This window comes from Solanum tuberosum, unplaced genomic scaffold (genome assembly GCF_000226075.1).
Source record: "Solanum tuberosum cultivar DM 1-3 516 R44 unplaced genomic scaffold, SolTub_3.0 scf00063, whole genome shotgun sequence".
NCBI classification, from domain to species: Eukaryota; Viridiplantae; Streptophyta; class Magnoliopsida; order Solanales; family Solanaceae; genus Solanum; species Solanum tuberosum.
The window spans coordinates 235764-251099 of NW_006238988.1; the positions used below are offsets into that span (position 1 = coordinate 235764).

General features: G+C 31.0%; 1 protein-coding gene across 1 annotated transcript; it reads right to left on the bottom strand.

The window, feature by feature from the left end:
- Nucleotides 1-6243: 6243 nt before the first annotated feature.
- Nucleotides 6244-9947, bottom strand: LOC102598259 (EIN3-binding F-box protein 1-like). The gene is made up of 2 exons (XM_006345165.2): nt 9677-9947; nt 6244-8769 (listed from the first exon to the last, which is right to left on the bottom strand). Exons 1-2 carry the CDS (start codon nt 9699-9701, stop codon nt 6881-6883), a joined length of 1914 nt encoding a protein of 637 aa, XP_006345227.1. The 5' UTR covers nt 9702-9947; the 3' UTR covers nt 6244-6880.
- Nucleotides 9948-15336: the final 5389 nt, after the last annotated feature.

Consider the following 15336-nt stretch of genomic DNA (forward strand, 5'->3'; position numbering starts at 1 on the left):
TCCATTGTACCAATATATAGTTCCCTTTTACTTCATGAGATTCGAACTATCTACCTTCCAGTCGGGGAGAATGAGGTAGGTTGTCTACTGAGTAGCCCTCATGGGCTAACATACACGGAAAACTGAGAAAATCACCTATTTTTTTGTAAATTGGCCCCTAAATGCCAAAAATAGACTAAAAATGATGAGACTATATGTACTACTCCCCCAACTCCCTACGGAGGGTTCCGTAATGGTTTCACAATAAATTCGTTTGGAAGCTATATCACAAAAATATTCATGGGCTAACACATGAAAAAAACTGAGAAAATCGCTTAGTTCCTGTAAATTCGCCTCTAAATTCTAAAAATAGATTCTAAAAATGGTGAGGCTTTACGTACTGCTCCTTCAACTCTCTATGAAGGGTTCCATTAGATTTCACAAAAAAAATCACCTTGAAGCAATATCACCAAAATATTCATAGGCTAACACACACAAAAAACTTAGAAAATCACCTAATTCCGATAAATTGGCCTCTAAATGTGAAAAATAGACTCTAAAAATGGTGAGAATGTACGTACCGCTCCCCCAACTCACTACAGAGGGTTCCATAAAGATTTTGCAAAACAAATCATCTAGAAGTCATATCACCAAAATATTCATGGGCTAACACAGAAAAAAATTGAATAATTTATGTAAATTGGCCCCTAAATACCTAAAATGGACTCTAAAACTGATGAGAATGTACGTACTGCTCCCCAAGTCCCTACATAGGGTTACATAATGGTGAAAAATTTTACTATGGGTGAGGCCCAACCAACCAAAGTTGGAAGAGGCTCCACCCATTTTTTGACATGTGGATCATGGGGCCTAAACTATTAGTTAAGGCTAAAAAATGAAACCAAAAGGAGAGAGAATGTAAAGTTTGAGTGGGAATTGCAAGATAATTGTGGGGTTCATGTCAACTTCAATTAAATAAATTAAAATATTATATTGAAAGTGGAAAAGTGCAAGGGAATAAAAAGTCATATTATTAGTTGATCAATATTTTTATTTTCTATTTTATATCCACATTTATTTAACGTGTTGAATTGAATATCTATTAAAAATATTATTCTTATATTGAAATTTGTTTACACTCTATTTTCTTTAAACTCGCGTTACTTTTAAAAATAGTTCTATATTACAAGATAAGATAGATTTGTGTATTTTTTTATTGTCTTCAAACTAATTTACTATTAACGTCAAATACCAAATTGAAGACATGCATAATTCTAATCACCTATTAAATAAACCCTTTAATGCTACTAAAGCAATGGGGTGAAGAAATGGAGGACAATATGAAAAAAGAGCGGAAAAAAAGAAAGTGATAGCGTTTGTTTTGAAAACTCAAAAATCTCATTAAATGATTGTTGATTAATTTTATCATGTTGCATTTCATTTACACAAAATATAAATTATTTCATTAGTTAAATTATTTATCGTAGTGACTAGTGAGAATGTACATTATGTTAGCATTTATTAATTGAGAAAAGGTTCTATACAAACTTGTGGTCCCTCCGTCTCATATTATTTAAAATATTTTTTCGGAATTATTATTTATTTTAGATAATTAAAATAGAGTGTATTAAGAAGAGTTACAAGGCAATTAAGAATTGGGTGGTTAAAATTGAAAATCTCAAAAAATAAATTAATGACTAAAATTTAAATAATTAAAATTAAATTGTGAATTTTGTAATAAATAATACCGAATGAATTTTAGTAGCTCAATTGGTTGATTATATGAATTTTTACATTTTTGTGAGAGTTCAATTTATTTATTTTAGTTTCACTATCTTCAATCTCTTTGAATTTATTTAAAAAATAATAATTTAATTTCATCTGATATATTATTATTTTATTATATATATATGTGTGTATATATATATCCGTCGATGAGTCATATTATTATATTATTATATATATATATATATATATATATCCGTCGATGAATTCTAAAGTTTCTTTCTATTAAAATAAAATTACAAAGAGAGTTGGCAAGCAAACAAAGAAAATGCAAGTAAGAAAGAAATAAGTATAAGAAAAGATTAAAATGGAAAGAGAAAAAGTAAGGAAATGAAACAAGTGAAAAATATGGGCCCCACAATTATCTTGCAATTACCACTCAAACTTTACATTCTCTCTCCTTTTGGTTTCATTTTTTAGCCTTAACTAATAGTTTGGGCCCCACGATCCACATGTCAAAAAATGGGTGGAGCCTCTTCCAACTTTGGTTGGTTGGGCCTCACCCATAGTAAAAAATTTCGTTTCACAAAGAAATTAACTGAAAGTCATATCACCAAAGAATTCATGGGCTAACACACATGAAAAAAAAAAATTGTCTTATTCTTGCAAATTGGCCCATAAATGTCTAAAATGGACTCCAAAAATGATAAGAATGTACGTACTGCTCTCCCAACTCCCTATAGAGGGTTCCATAATGGTTTCGCAAAAAAATCTTCTAGAAGTAATATCACCAAAATATTCATGGGCTAACACATACGAAAAAAATGAGAAAATCGCCTAATTCCCGTAAATTGGCTCCTAAATGTCTAATTTGAACTCTAAAAATGATGAGATTGTACATACTGCTCCCCCAACTTTCTACAAAGTGTTGTGTAATGGTTTCACAAGAAAATAGTTCAAAAGTCATATCACCAAAATATTCATGGGCTAACACACACGAAAAAATGTGAAAATTGTCTAATTCTTGTAAATTGGCCCTTGAATGTCCAAAAAGGACTCTAAAATTGGTAAGACTGTACATATTGCTCCCCCAACTCCCTATGGAGGGTTTCATAATGGTTTCACAAAAAAATCATCTAGAAGCAATATCACCAAAATATTCATAGGCTAATACACACAAAAAAAACTGAGAAAATTGCCTAATTCTTGTAAATTGACTCCTAAATATCCAAAATGGATTTTAAATTGGTGAGGCAATACGTACTGCTCCACCAACTTTCTACGGAGGGTTCCGTAATGGTTTCGCAAAATAAATCATGTGGAAGTCATATCAACAAAATATTCATGGGCTAACACAGAAAAAACTGAATAATTTATGTAAATTGGCCCCTAAATACCTAAAATGGACTCTAAAACTGATGAGACTGTACGTATTGCTCCCCAAAGTTCCTACATAGGTTACGTAATGGTTTCGCCAAGAAATTATCTAGAAGTCATATCACCAAAAAAATCATAGGCTAACATACATGAAAAACTAGAAAATTGTCTTATTCTAGTAAATTGGTCCATAAATATCCAAAAGGGACTCCAAAAATGTTCAAACTATACGTACTGCTCCCCCAACTCCCTATAGAGGGTTCCATAATGGTTTCACAAAAAAATCATCTAGAAGTAATATCACAAAAATATTCATGATTAACACATACGAAAAAGTGAGAAAATTGCCTAATTCTCATAAACTGACCCCTAAATGTCCAAAATGGACTCTAGAAATGGTGAGATTGTACATACTACCCCAACTTCCAACAAAGCGTTGTGTAATGGTTTCGCAAGAAAATAATTCGGAAGTCATATAACCAAAATATTCATGGAATAACACACACAAAAAATATGAAAATCCTCTAATTCTAGTAAATTGGAGCCTTAAATGCCCAAAAAAGACTCTAAAATGGTAAGACTGTACATACTTCTCCCCCAACTTCCTATGGAAGGTTCCGTAATGTTTTTAAAAAATCATCTAGAAGCGATATCACGAAAATATATATAGGCTAACACACACACAAAACATAGAAAATCACTTAATTCCGGTAAATTTGCCTCTAAATGTGAAAAATAGACTCTATAAATGGTGAGAATGTACGTACTTCTCCCCCATTCCTTATGGAGGGTTCCATAAAGTTTTTTAAAAAATCAGCTAGAGCGCGATATCACGAAAATATACATAGACTAACACACACATAAAACATAGAAAATCACCTAATTCCAGTAAATTTGCCTCTAAATATGAAAAATAGACTCTATAAATGGTGAAAATGTACGTACTGCTCCCCCAACTCACTACAGAAGGTTCCGTAAAGATTTTGCAAAACAAATCATCTAGAAGTCATATCACCAAAATATTCATGGGTTAACACACACGAAAAACTGAGAAAATTGCTTAATTTCTAAAAATTGGCCCCTAAATACCTAAAATGGACTCTAAAAATGATGCGATTGTACGTACTGCTCCCCAAAGTCCCTACATAGGGTTACATAATGGTTTCACAAAGAAATTATCTGGAAGCTATATCACCAAAAGATTCATGGGTTAACACACAAAATTAAGAAAATTGTCTTATTCTTGTAAATTGGCCCATAAATATCTAAATGGACTCCAAAAATAATAAGATTGTATGTACTGCTCCCTATAGAGAGTTCCATAATGGTTTCGCAAAAAAATTATGTAAATTGGTCCCTAAATGTCCAAAATGGACTCTAGAAATAGTGAGAGTGTACGTACTGCTCCCCCAACTTCCTACAAGGTGTGTGTAATGGTTTCACAAGAAAATAGTTCGGAAGCCAGATCACCAAAATATTTATGGGCTAACACACAGGTAAAAAAGTGAAAATTGTTTAATTCTTGTAAATTGACCTTTAAATTCCGAAAAAGGACTCTAAAAATGGTAAGATTGTACATATTGCTCCCCCAACTCCCCTATGGAGGGTTTCGTAATGGTTTCATAAAAAAGATCATCTATAAATAATATCACCAAAATATTCATAGGTGAAAACACGCACAAAAAACTTAGAGAATCACCTAATTTCGATAAATTGGCCTCTAAATGTGAAAAATGGACTTTAAAAATGATAAGAATGTACGTACTACTCCTCCAACTCACTACAGAGGGTTCCACAAAGATTTTGCCAAAAAAATCATCTCGAAGTCATATCACCAAAATATTAATGGGCTAACACACATGTAAAACGAAGAAAATTGAATAATTTCTATTAATTGGCCCCTAAATATCTAAAATGGACTCTAAAAATGATGAGACTGTTAATTGAATAGTTGTGTGTTATGAAATAGGAATTCAAGGTTATCCAATTTTTCATGTGTAATTTATTCATAACTATGTGAACGATTCTATTTGAGCTCAAATTCTATCGACCTATTAAATGATACTCTAATTATTTTTTGATTGACAAATGCCGCTTGTTTGAAGTTTACTTTTTCGTCATGAGTTTTATACCTCTATCTATCAAACATTTCCTTTTTATACATGAACTATCATCATCTATTCAATTAAACCTATTTTAATATATAGATGATGAACATTTTGTGTTAGAAAGAAAACTGATAGTTAATATGTAAAACTCCCGGAAAAAGTTTCAAATTTTCTGTTGACTATTCACTCCATAGTATAACATAACATAAGAGATGAATTTCACAAGAAACATGATAATTAAATAAAATACTTTTATAGAAATGATTGTTACTATTTCTTTTTTTATTAGGCCAGAAAAGCTTTCCACAAATTATTAGAAAAAGACTGATGTAATAAGTACCCTATAATACTTTTTGACTTTAAAAAAAAGGTGAAGAAAGAGACAAAGTTCACCAAAAATATAATTTAAAAACATATCACTAAAATATTTGGTCAGTAGTGGACCTACATGTTTAGTCCATTGAATCTGCATTTAACATATCTAACTCCGAATTCATTGAATCTGCATTATACACGGATACATTAGTGGTCAAATTATGCGAATTAAATTATTTGAAATTACAACTTTTGGAATAATTTTATCCTATTTAGGAGGTGGAATAAAATATTTTCAGATCTAATGAAATAAAGTAAAAAATTCAGAATAAAATTAATACTAGAACCTAACCGTTCTAAACTTAATCATGAGATATCTAAGAGGAAAGGACTCAAAGTCAATAAGAGAGTATTGAAAACACCGTTAAACTTGAATAAATTATTAATCACTCTCAAACTGTTAGCTATCTCAAAAATACCCCTTTATTTGACACTAAACTTAAGTACAGCTTCAATCTTGCAACAGTAGTGACTCGTCAAATTTAATTTTTTTCAACACTTTTCTCAATTTTTTATTAAAAACCTCCATACTCAAGATCCATATTCCTACAACTTAAAATCGCTTGTTATATCATATGACACATTAAGAGTACATCTAAATTTAGTTAGTCAAATAAAGTAACTTTTTTTAAGACTGTCAATAATACAGAAATAAAACTCATAATTTACATGAACACAATTCAAAACAAACTAGTACTTCATTATATATGTAAAACATAGTTGCAAGAGTACAAATCTGAATATGTGGAACCTGGTAAAAAATAGGAAATTGATAATCCTATCAAAAAACAAGGGACTGGTTAAAAAAAACAACCTAGGTAAGGTTGTAATGGCCAAGCCCCTAGAATAACAGGCACAACAACAACAGAAATTTGCTCAAAGCAACTAAAGTCTAAAAGACACACAGTAGAATACTTACAATGAAACACTAAAAGACTATCGATAGATATTGTCTGTCGATGTTGTAGCTGAATGATTCAAACGGCCTGATTCTTTCGAGGAGCAACATGAGTGAAAATTTTAATCTCAGTACTAGGTGACTGTATTCTCAGGAAACCATGGCATGATGGAGTTGTCTCCAAAAATGGATGAAACAGGCTTCGATTTGACGAAGCCTGCAAAAAATGGAGGAAAAAAGTGATGCCATAGCCTCCTGGAAAACAACCGAGACACTGAAGTATTAGATAACCACGAATATACGGGCTAAAAAAAGAACACTCATGTTTGCTTCTGTAATTGCCAGGCTGAATGAACCATTATAGCTTTCTGCTTATTCTTTTTGACCATTTTGATGCATTTCCTTGTGCCCTTTTGGTTTAGGAGAGGATGTCACACCTCCACAAATCCTCCACAAGAAGCTCGACTGAGCTGCAACTAACAGAGCAATGTTGGAGATTCAAGCCGAGTAGATTCTCTCCTAACTTTTTAAGAGAAGGGACACTCTTGTTTGATACCATGGAGCAACCTGATAAAGAAAGGACCTGCAAATTCACTTGCACTCCACGGGATAAAGCAGCTACACCAGAATCAGTTATTGCACACTTAGAAACATCAAGATCATTAAGTAATGGGCAATAATCTGCAATTGCCACTAAACTTGCGTCGGTAACCTTCCTGCATCCATCGAGATTCAACAATTCAAGGGTCTCTCCATGTCGCGTAGCCAATGAAAGCACCACTTGGTCTGTCAAGTTCAGGCAGTCGCTAAGATTCACCTTAACAAGTCCTTCACAGTTCTCCAAGAGTGGGAGAAGACCAGCATCGGTTATTCCACAAAGCCCACTGAGATCTAATTGATGCAGCTTGGGGCAGAGCTTACCGACCATAGCTAAGCTAGTGCTCCCGAATCCTGGACAGCTTCGGATAGACAAGGACCGAAGAGATTCACATGGAGACAGCATGGAAGTTTGTAGAGCTAGATCCTTGATTCCCATGCACTTCACTAGGGAAAGAGACTTTAACTTCCTGCAGTTTGAAACTGCATTAAGGATACCTACTTGGGTAATTCTGTTGCACTCCTCCAAGATCAAACTCTCAAGAGATCCAGCCTCTTTAGCGAAAGCAACAAGCCCACCGTCAGAAACAAAGCAACACTTGCGAATGCACATATGTTTGAGATTTGGGCATCCCTTTCCAACAGCTTCAAGACCGACATCAGTGGCTCCCTGGCATAAGGTGATTGTCAAAGAAACCAGAGACTGGAGGCCTTGAGCATTACCCATGACCCAAAATCCCTTCTGACTCACATTACGAAGTGAACAAAGATTAAGATTGGTAATCAGCTTGCCATAGTGACCAATGACAGCAAGCGAGAAATCTGTGATGTTTAGACCATGTAGTTTCACTTTTGACAACATTGAAGCACCTGATGACAGAAGACTAGCAACTCCCTGATCTCCAACAAGTGGGCAGTCCTTAATCGTAAGAGACTGTAGTTTGGTGCAGCATCTTCCAATAGCTTGCAAGCCTTCGTTTCCAATCTTTGGACAGGATTCAATAGTCAATGAAGTCAAGCTCGGGCAATTCTCTGCTATTGCAACAAGACCCTTGTTGGAGATTGAACGACAGTGGCTCAGATCTAGCTTTTCTAATGAACGGCATTCCCTTGCAACCTCCAAGAGACCTTCATCCCCAATAGAAGGAACATTCCACAATGATAGGACCCTAAGAGAAGGGCACCCATGTGCAATAGCAGATAGACCGACATTAGTAATACCACGAACTGAGTTACTCCCTCGGATAGAAAGCTTTCCTAGTCCACCACGGGTAGACGTCCCAACTGCAATTGCAGCAAGTCTAACATCAGTAGCTTTCTTCCCTTCCACACACCTAGTAAGGTATCCATCACATTCAACTTCAAGATCTTCATCTTTAGAGATCATTATTGCGTCATTTAGATTGTTATAGCTCTTGCTCCTGCAGATTTCAGAGTTCCTCACGCTACTCAACACTGTAAGCCAGCGCTTAGAAACACAAGCTGCTGCACCCCTTTCTCGGCCACCGGGCAATCGTCTGAGGATCTCAAATAGGCATTCATCAGGAAGAATTTCAAGAGATGGATCCTTTGACCGGTCTTCGACAACAAACGGGCCACTAATGCGTGCCCTCTTCCTAGGAGGACAGTAAACATCAGCATGACCCAAAGACAACATGAGACCCAAATCTGCAGAACAAAACGATCCACCAGAATAGAACTCATCATCACCTGAAATCCAAGGAGCAAATACATTGTCAGCTATATTTTCCCTTAAATCAACAAGCAAGCATACTAAATTTTGTCTAATGAAAGAATTTTACAAGTATTCATCCATATGCCCATTTCTTATGAATTTTCACTTCAACTTCAAGTATAACAGAGAAACAACTATCACATGTGAATTGAAGCTTTAGATCTACCTATTATGTACATAAATCTTCAGATCAGATCAGATAAATACACGATTCTAGATACAGAACCCAAAAGAGTAATCCACAGTTTCTTCAATATATTACCAATCTCTAATATAGATTCAGAACATAAGACAAAAAAAGATCTATCAAACACAGAAATTAATCTTCAAAGCCAAAGGATCTAGTCTTATCATAACTTTTTTCCCTTTTTTATCCATTTCAGTAAATTAATGCTCATATTCACCTCAACAATCATGCACCTATACAAAGTTATATGAGTTAATTTCTTAGATAGTCACTCAACTTTTAGTTATTATCTCATAAACCAACTTCCTTTTTTAAATAAAAACATGATTGGATCTAAAACCTAAAAGATCATCTTCATTTCAGTAAATTAATAAACCATATTCATCTCAAGTTATCAACAATCATGCACCTATACATAGTTATAGACTATATTCATGGATCTAAACCTTAAAAGAATTCATCTTCATCTCAATAAATTATTGCTCATATTCATCTCAACAATAATCTACCTATACAAAGTTATAAACTTTATTCATGATAAACAACTTTATATGAATCTAAACATAACAAATCCATCTCCATCTCAGTAATTCATGATGAAAAATCAAAAAATTGTAACTGAACTTCAAAATTCATTGAAATATGAACAACCCCATAACTTATAAAAACAAGAAATGAAGTTTTTTGAAACTCACCACTGTAATTAACAAGAGTAGGCATGTCTGTTCTTCAGAAGAAATCCCGAACTGTAAAGCAAAAAAGATCAGATTTTGAACCAAGAAAAACACAACCCAGATTATATCTTTAACCAAGATTTGCATTCCAGATGAAAAAATCCAAATTTTTTCAAGAACCCTCAAAAATCCAGTTTTTTTTCAAGAACCCCAACAAAGTAGGGCAAAAATAGAGAGAGAAAGATTTGAGGTTAGAGAGAGAAGAAACAAAGAATGGTTCTTTTTTGGTTTAGAAATGTTATGTGTATATTGTATATATATATAAATATAATTTTTTATAAAGATTTTTTTACAAATTAAATGTATTTGGTTAGTTCAATGAATCATTCCCTAAAACCGGTATTTCCGGTTATTCTTCAAAGCTAAGCCACTTGTGATCGTACTCGGTACCTCGAACCAGCAAAACACCTTCCTGTTACTGGCTACTTGTTCCACCTGTCTTCATTTTTGATATAGTTCGGGAAATCTTAGTAACTCAATCGATTGATTATCTGAATTTTTATTTTATTTGTAAAGGTTTGATTTTCTATTTTTCCTAAAAAGAAGAGTCGATTTCATCTTGTTGTTGTCGTTATTTTTTGCTCAGTTAGGATTGCGTATCGATTGATTCGATTCGATTTTAAAGTTTAACGGTTTGACTTAGTAGTTATCGATTGGTAGATATGTTAGTATACTGTTATCAGTCATTAATCGTTATCAACTTAACTGTAATTCTGTAAAGATTCACACACAAAAAAATTAATGAAAAATATAGACATATTGTAGAATAGTCGAGAGTTAGAAGCAATCAAAAATAAAAGTATGTAACTAAGCCTTGACTTTATATACGAAATGATATGCATATAATTTAGTAATTTACTATTGGGTTATTGATTAACCCATTAAGAAAATAAATTCAAATCGTTAAGAACCGAAAACCCAATATAAAAGAATTAAAATCGTATCTGAAACCACTAAATCAATAACTCATTACCAATAAATCAATAAAAAAAATCAGTTTGAGTTATTGATTTCGGTTTGATTTTTTGAACAACCCTACATTACATTCTATCTTGATTACACTTTTTTTTAATCAATCGAAGGTCTATCAAAAACAATATGTTTATCTCTTAAAAGAGGGATAATTCCTCATATTCCATCGATAAAATTATATTAAATATGATATTATTATTGTTATTGATTTAATTTAATTTAACTTTAAAAATTAATTTAACTATCTCTTATAAAGGTAAAATGACATTTATTTTGGGACAAAGTGAGTTACAATGTAAATATTCTTTAAAAGTTAAAATTTGCATTTATTATTTTCTCAACAAAAATTTGTCATAAAACTTCATTTTTATTTTAGCAAAAATTGCACATGAACAAGAATAATTGGAAGTACAGCTCATTAAAAAGGAATTACCACGTGGAGTGACTCATGATGAAGTGTTACATTTTTATAATATTTTATAAAAAAAATTTGAAACGTGGCATGCTTTTTTTATTATTAAATTTATTCAGTTTTCTACAGAGTCTGAAAAGAACAGCTTGCATTGTTTGCAGTACAATGAACTTGTCCTTCCAATTTTAAAATAAAAAGTTTTTTAAAAAAATAAAAAGGAAAATGAAAAGGACAGAAAGATAAAATGCAACTTGGCAAATGGCTACTTTTTAAATACATTTTAATTTTTAATTAACAAAACATATATCAATCAAGACTTTAATCACGAAATGTCACTCACGTCTAGTACTGATTTTGTTTCATATATGTATTAATGATAACTATATCGGAACAAATATATCTCTTTAACTTGTCCTCTTTAAAATATAACAACTCAATAACATTATATAATTCAAATAACTTCAAATTTATCGATCAATTTAAAATTCTATTTAAAGATAACACCGATAACGATATGTATTGAAAAGAGGAAAATGACCACATTTGAACGTGTGGAAGATGAATAATTGAAAGTCCAAATTGGCACCATGTTAATTTAGACATTTGCAACACTATATTTTTGTAATTTTAAAATGCTAATCAACATATTCACTGACCCGACTAATTAATTCATGGTATGTTATCATAATAAAAATATTTTTTTAGCGATAATTAATAAACACATTAATAAAGAGTGCTAAAACTTTTATCGACATTAGTTAATTATCATTGGATTCAATATCGCTATAGTCTTTAAAGATATTTATAAAAAAATGCTAATTACCGTTAATTAAATATCACTATAATTATTTTTAATATAATATGTTATAGTGTTTAAAGGAAACCAAAGTGCTCCCTAGCACAAAAAAAATTCATTCTCATTCTCAACCGTCTGATTAAGAGGGTGTTTGAATTGGCTTAAAAGTTGATCAAACTTATTTTTAAGTCAGTTTTTGGCTCCTGAAAGTGTTTGGCAAATATAAAAATAACTTAAAATAAGTCAAAAATGACTTTAAAATAAGTTGAGAAGTGTTTGACAAGGTCAAGAATAACTTAAAATAAGTTTAAAATGACTTAAAATAAATCAAAAACCAAAAGTATGTCTCCCCTATTTTTTATTTTTTAACTTAAAAATTATTTCAGTTTGACTTTTTATTTTTGACTTAAAAACTATTTTTTTAAGTCAATCCAAACGGGCCCTTAATCCAATCTAATGATATCTAAGCTAAAAATATTTCTTTTATCTATAACCAAAAGTTTATCATCTATATACCAAAAAACACCAGGTCGAAAAAAAATAGTTAACCAACCTTTTAAATTTTGGTTTATCTTATCTAGAATTATTATGAAGAAAAAAAAAAGTGGCTTAAAATTATTATTATATACTCCTATATGATTTCAATGGGGTGGGGTTGGGGGGTCATCATCATGACTTGCATGAATGAACGTACAATTTTGATATATATATGTCTCAGTTAAGTGAACCTCATTTGGAAATTGCTTTAATTTGTTTGAATCTTCAAAACAAAAATAGCACTCCCTTGTTTTATATTTGTTGATCATTTTTCTTTCTACACATATATTAAGATATTATAAATAAAAAGATAATTTTATTAATTCATCCCTTAAAAATCTTCTTGGAAATTTTACAGTAAAAACTTTCAAAAAGAATTAATTGCAAGGGTAATATAAAAAAAAATTTAACTAATGCTTTCTTGATTTAGTAAGGTGAACAACTAATATGAGATAACTATTTTTATTAAGATAATCAACTAATATGAGACGGCGGGAGTAACAATCAGCATCAATAATAGTCGTGTTTATAAAATTGATAAGATTTCTTTATTTTTAGTTAGAATTTTGTCTTGGGGATCGAATTGTGTGTGTGGAATTCTTTTTGTTAGAGAATGCTTTCCCCTTTAGTAATATAAATATCAAATATCAAATACTGAGAAAAAAACAATAGCAACAATTAATAGATAACCTGAAATCCCAGGACTTTTGTTGCTTTGACATTTGGATACCTTCAAATAGCTTTCATCTTTTGGACTTGTACGTAGGGCACCCAAAAAAAAACTTTGTCTCATGAATTCATTTCAGTTAATAAATAATAATATAGATTAATTTTTTCTTAAACGAAAATGATATAGATAAGTCAAACTTTTGACGGATAACATAAATGAGTCTTTTCTTAAAATTCAATGACATATTTGAGCATTTTCCCTTCATAAATTTACCATAATTATTAACCGACTTAATTAATTAATAGAAGATTAAATAGATCAAGTCATACATTACAAAGATCGAAAACTGAATTTACCAATAATTTAGGGACCAAAAATTTTATTGTTTCATTACTATTTTATTCATAATATTTTTGTTGATTCTCAAAACACCCCCTCTTAGTTCCATCTTCATATGTTAAATCAGCTCTTAGCACTTAATATTTATTGACTATTTTTAATCAGCTAATTCAAATGACTTTAATATCAATCGATCAAATTATACAACAAAGTCATGATTCATGAATATTACCATAAATTGAAGACAATTTTGTAGTTAATTTGTTATGCTAACGTGGCGCTCTGGTGGACATATATTATTTTTGCAATATACTTTATAAAAGTCATTTTTGTTACAATGGGGAAAGGGGTATGCAAGTAATAAAGAAAATGTACAATGAATTTGCTATTAATTGTGTCGACAAAAAAATATTGGGTAAATCCATTGCATGGCTCGAAATATATATAAGTCAGAAGTACCCAATTTTGTCAAAACCACACAGTACATATCATAGTATTTTGTTTACTTATTTTTTTTTAAAATGACTTGGTCAATATTGCAATATCTTGACTTGATAAATAAGACTTGCTCAAGTTATAATTCGAATCGCATATGAATGCGATGAAATTGTTGTGATTCTCTCGTTTTGAGTTACAGAGATTAAATTTAAGATTAAAGCTCAATGAATTTCGAATATCAGATACTTATAGAAATAGAGTATTGATCAATCATAGGGGTAGGTACGTAGGGTGTGGGAACGAAAATGGTGGAAGTATGCCTATATAATCTATGAGAAAGAAGATTACAAAAGCTAACATATCATGCTTTATATATTGATTCCAAAGACTAAAAATCAAAGCAATTATAACGACAGACGGATTCAAAAATTAAAGTTTATTGGTTTTAATGATCTTTTGGTTGTTACTGATGAATTTGTAATTTATCTAGTAGGCGTTTAGATATATGATTTAAAATCATAATTTCATCACTATTTTTAATTTTGCAAAGGAAAAAACAAGTTTGGTGTGAAAAGATTGTCCGTACCATGTAAAATGATTATATATTAAAAAATAGTTGGTTATTACTTTTGTTGACTTGTGGATCTTTATAAAATAATGTGTCTTTGAAAGTGTTGGTGTATATACCACAAATTATAATAAATTACAGTTGAAAAATAAAATAAATAAACAAATCATTTAGGCTGAAACATTGATATCTCGCTCTCTTTAAAGAGATTCAAGCTCAATGCAGTATAATCTACACTGATCCAGCATTATATCTCTTGACTTGTCATCTCCAGAATATAACAATCCAACAACATCATACAACTCAAATAATTCAGAATTAGTTGAAGAATTCAAAGCTTCACCGAAAGGATACACCTTCCTTCAATATAACACTTCTTATGTTCCTTTCACTTTATAATCTTGTACTACTACACAATGAAGAAACCATCCTTTATATAGGTAAGAAATTCTTCTTTATATTTATAATGAATATAAAAATTATATGATAGTAAATTAAGTAGATAAATAACCTTAAAGTTTAAAATTACATAAATTATAATATATAATAAGATAGAATCACAAAGAGTTAGTGATTATAAGAGTTATAAGAGAAATAAAAGACCACTTTATGCCTAATCGACAATAATAAGCATTATGTGGCCACCAACGTCAATGACAAATACAACACAATACACCAGTAAAAGAATGACCTTAATAAAAATAATAATATTAAAATGCTCAAAATCACATAAATTTATAATTATAAATATTTATTTATAAGAGCAATTGGAAATATGTGATTTATCAATGTTATACATTAGCTATCATTATTAAACAATATGGAATTATCTATTGAATTCGTCGGTAATTCTCGCTAATCCGTTGCTATTTAGTTATAGAATTTTGTT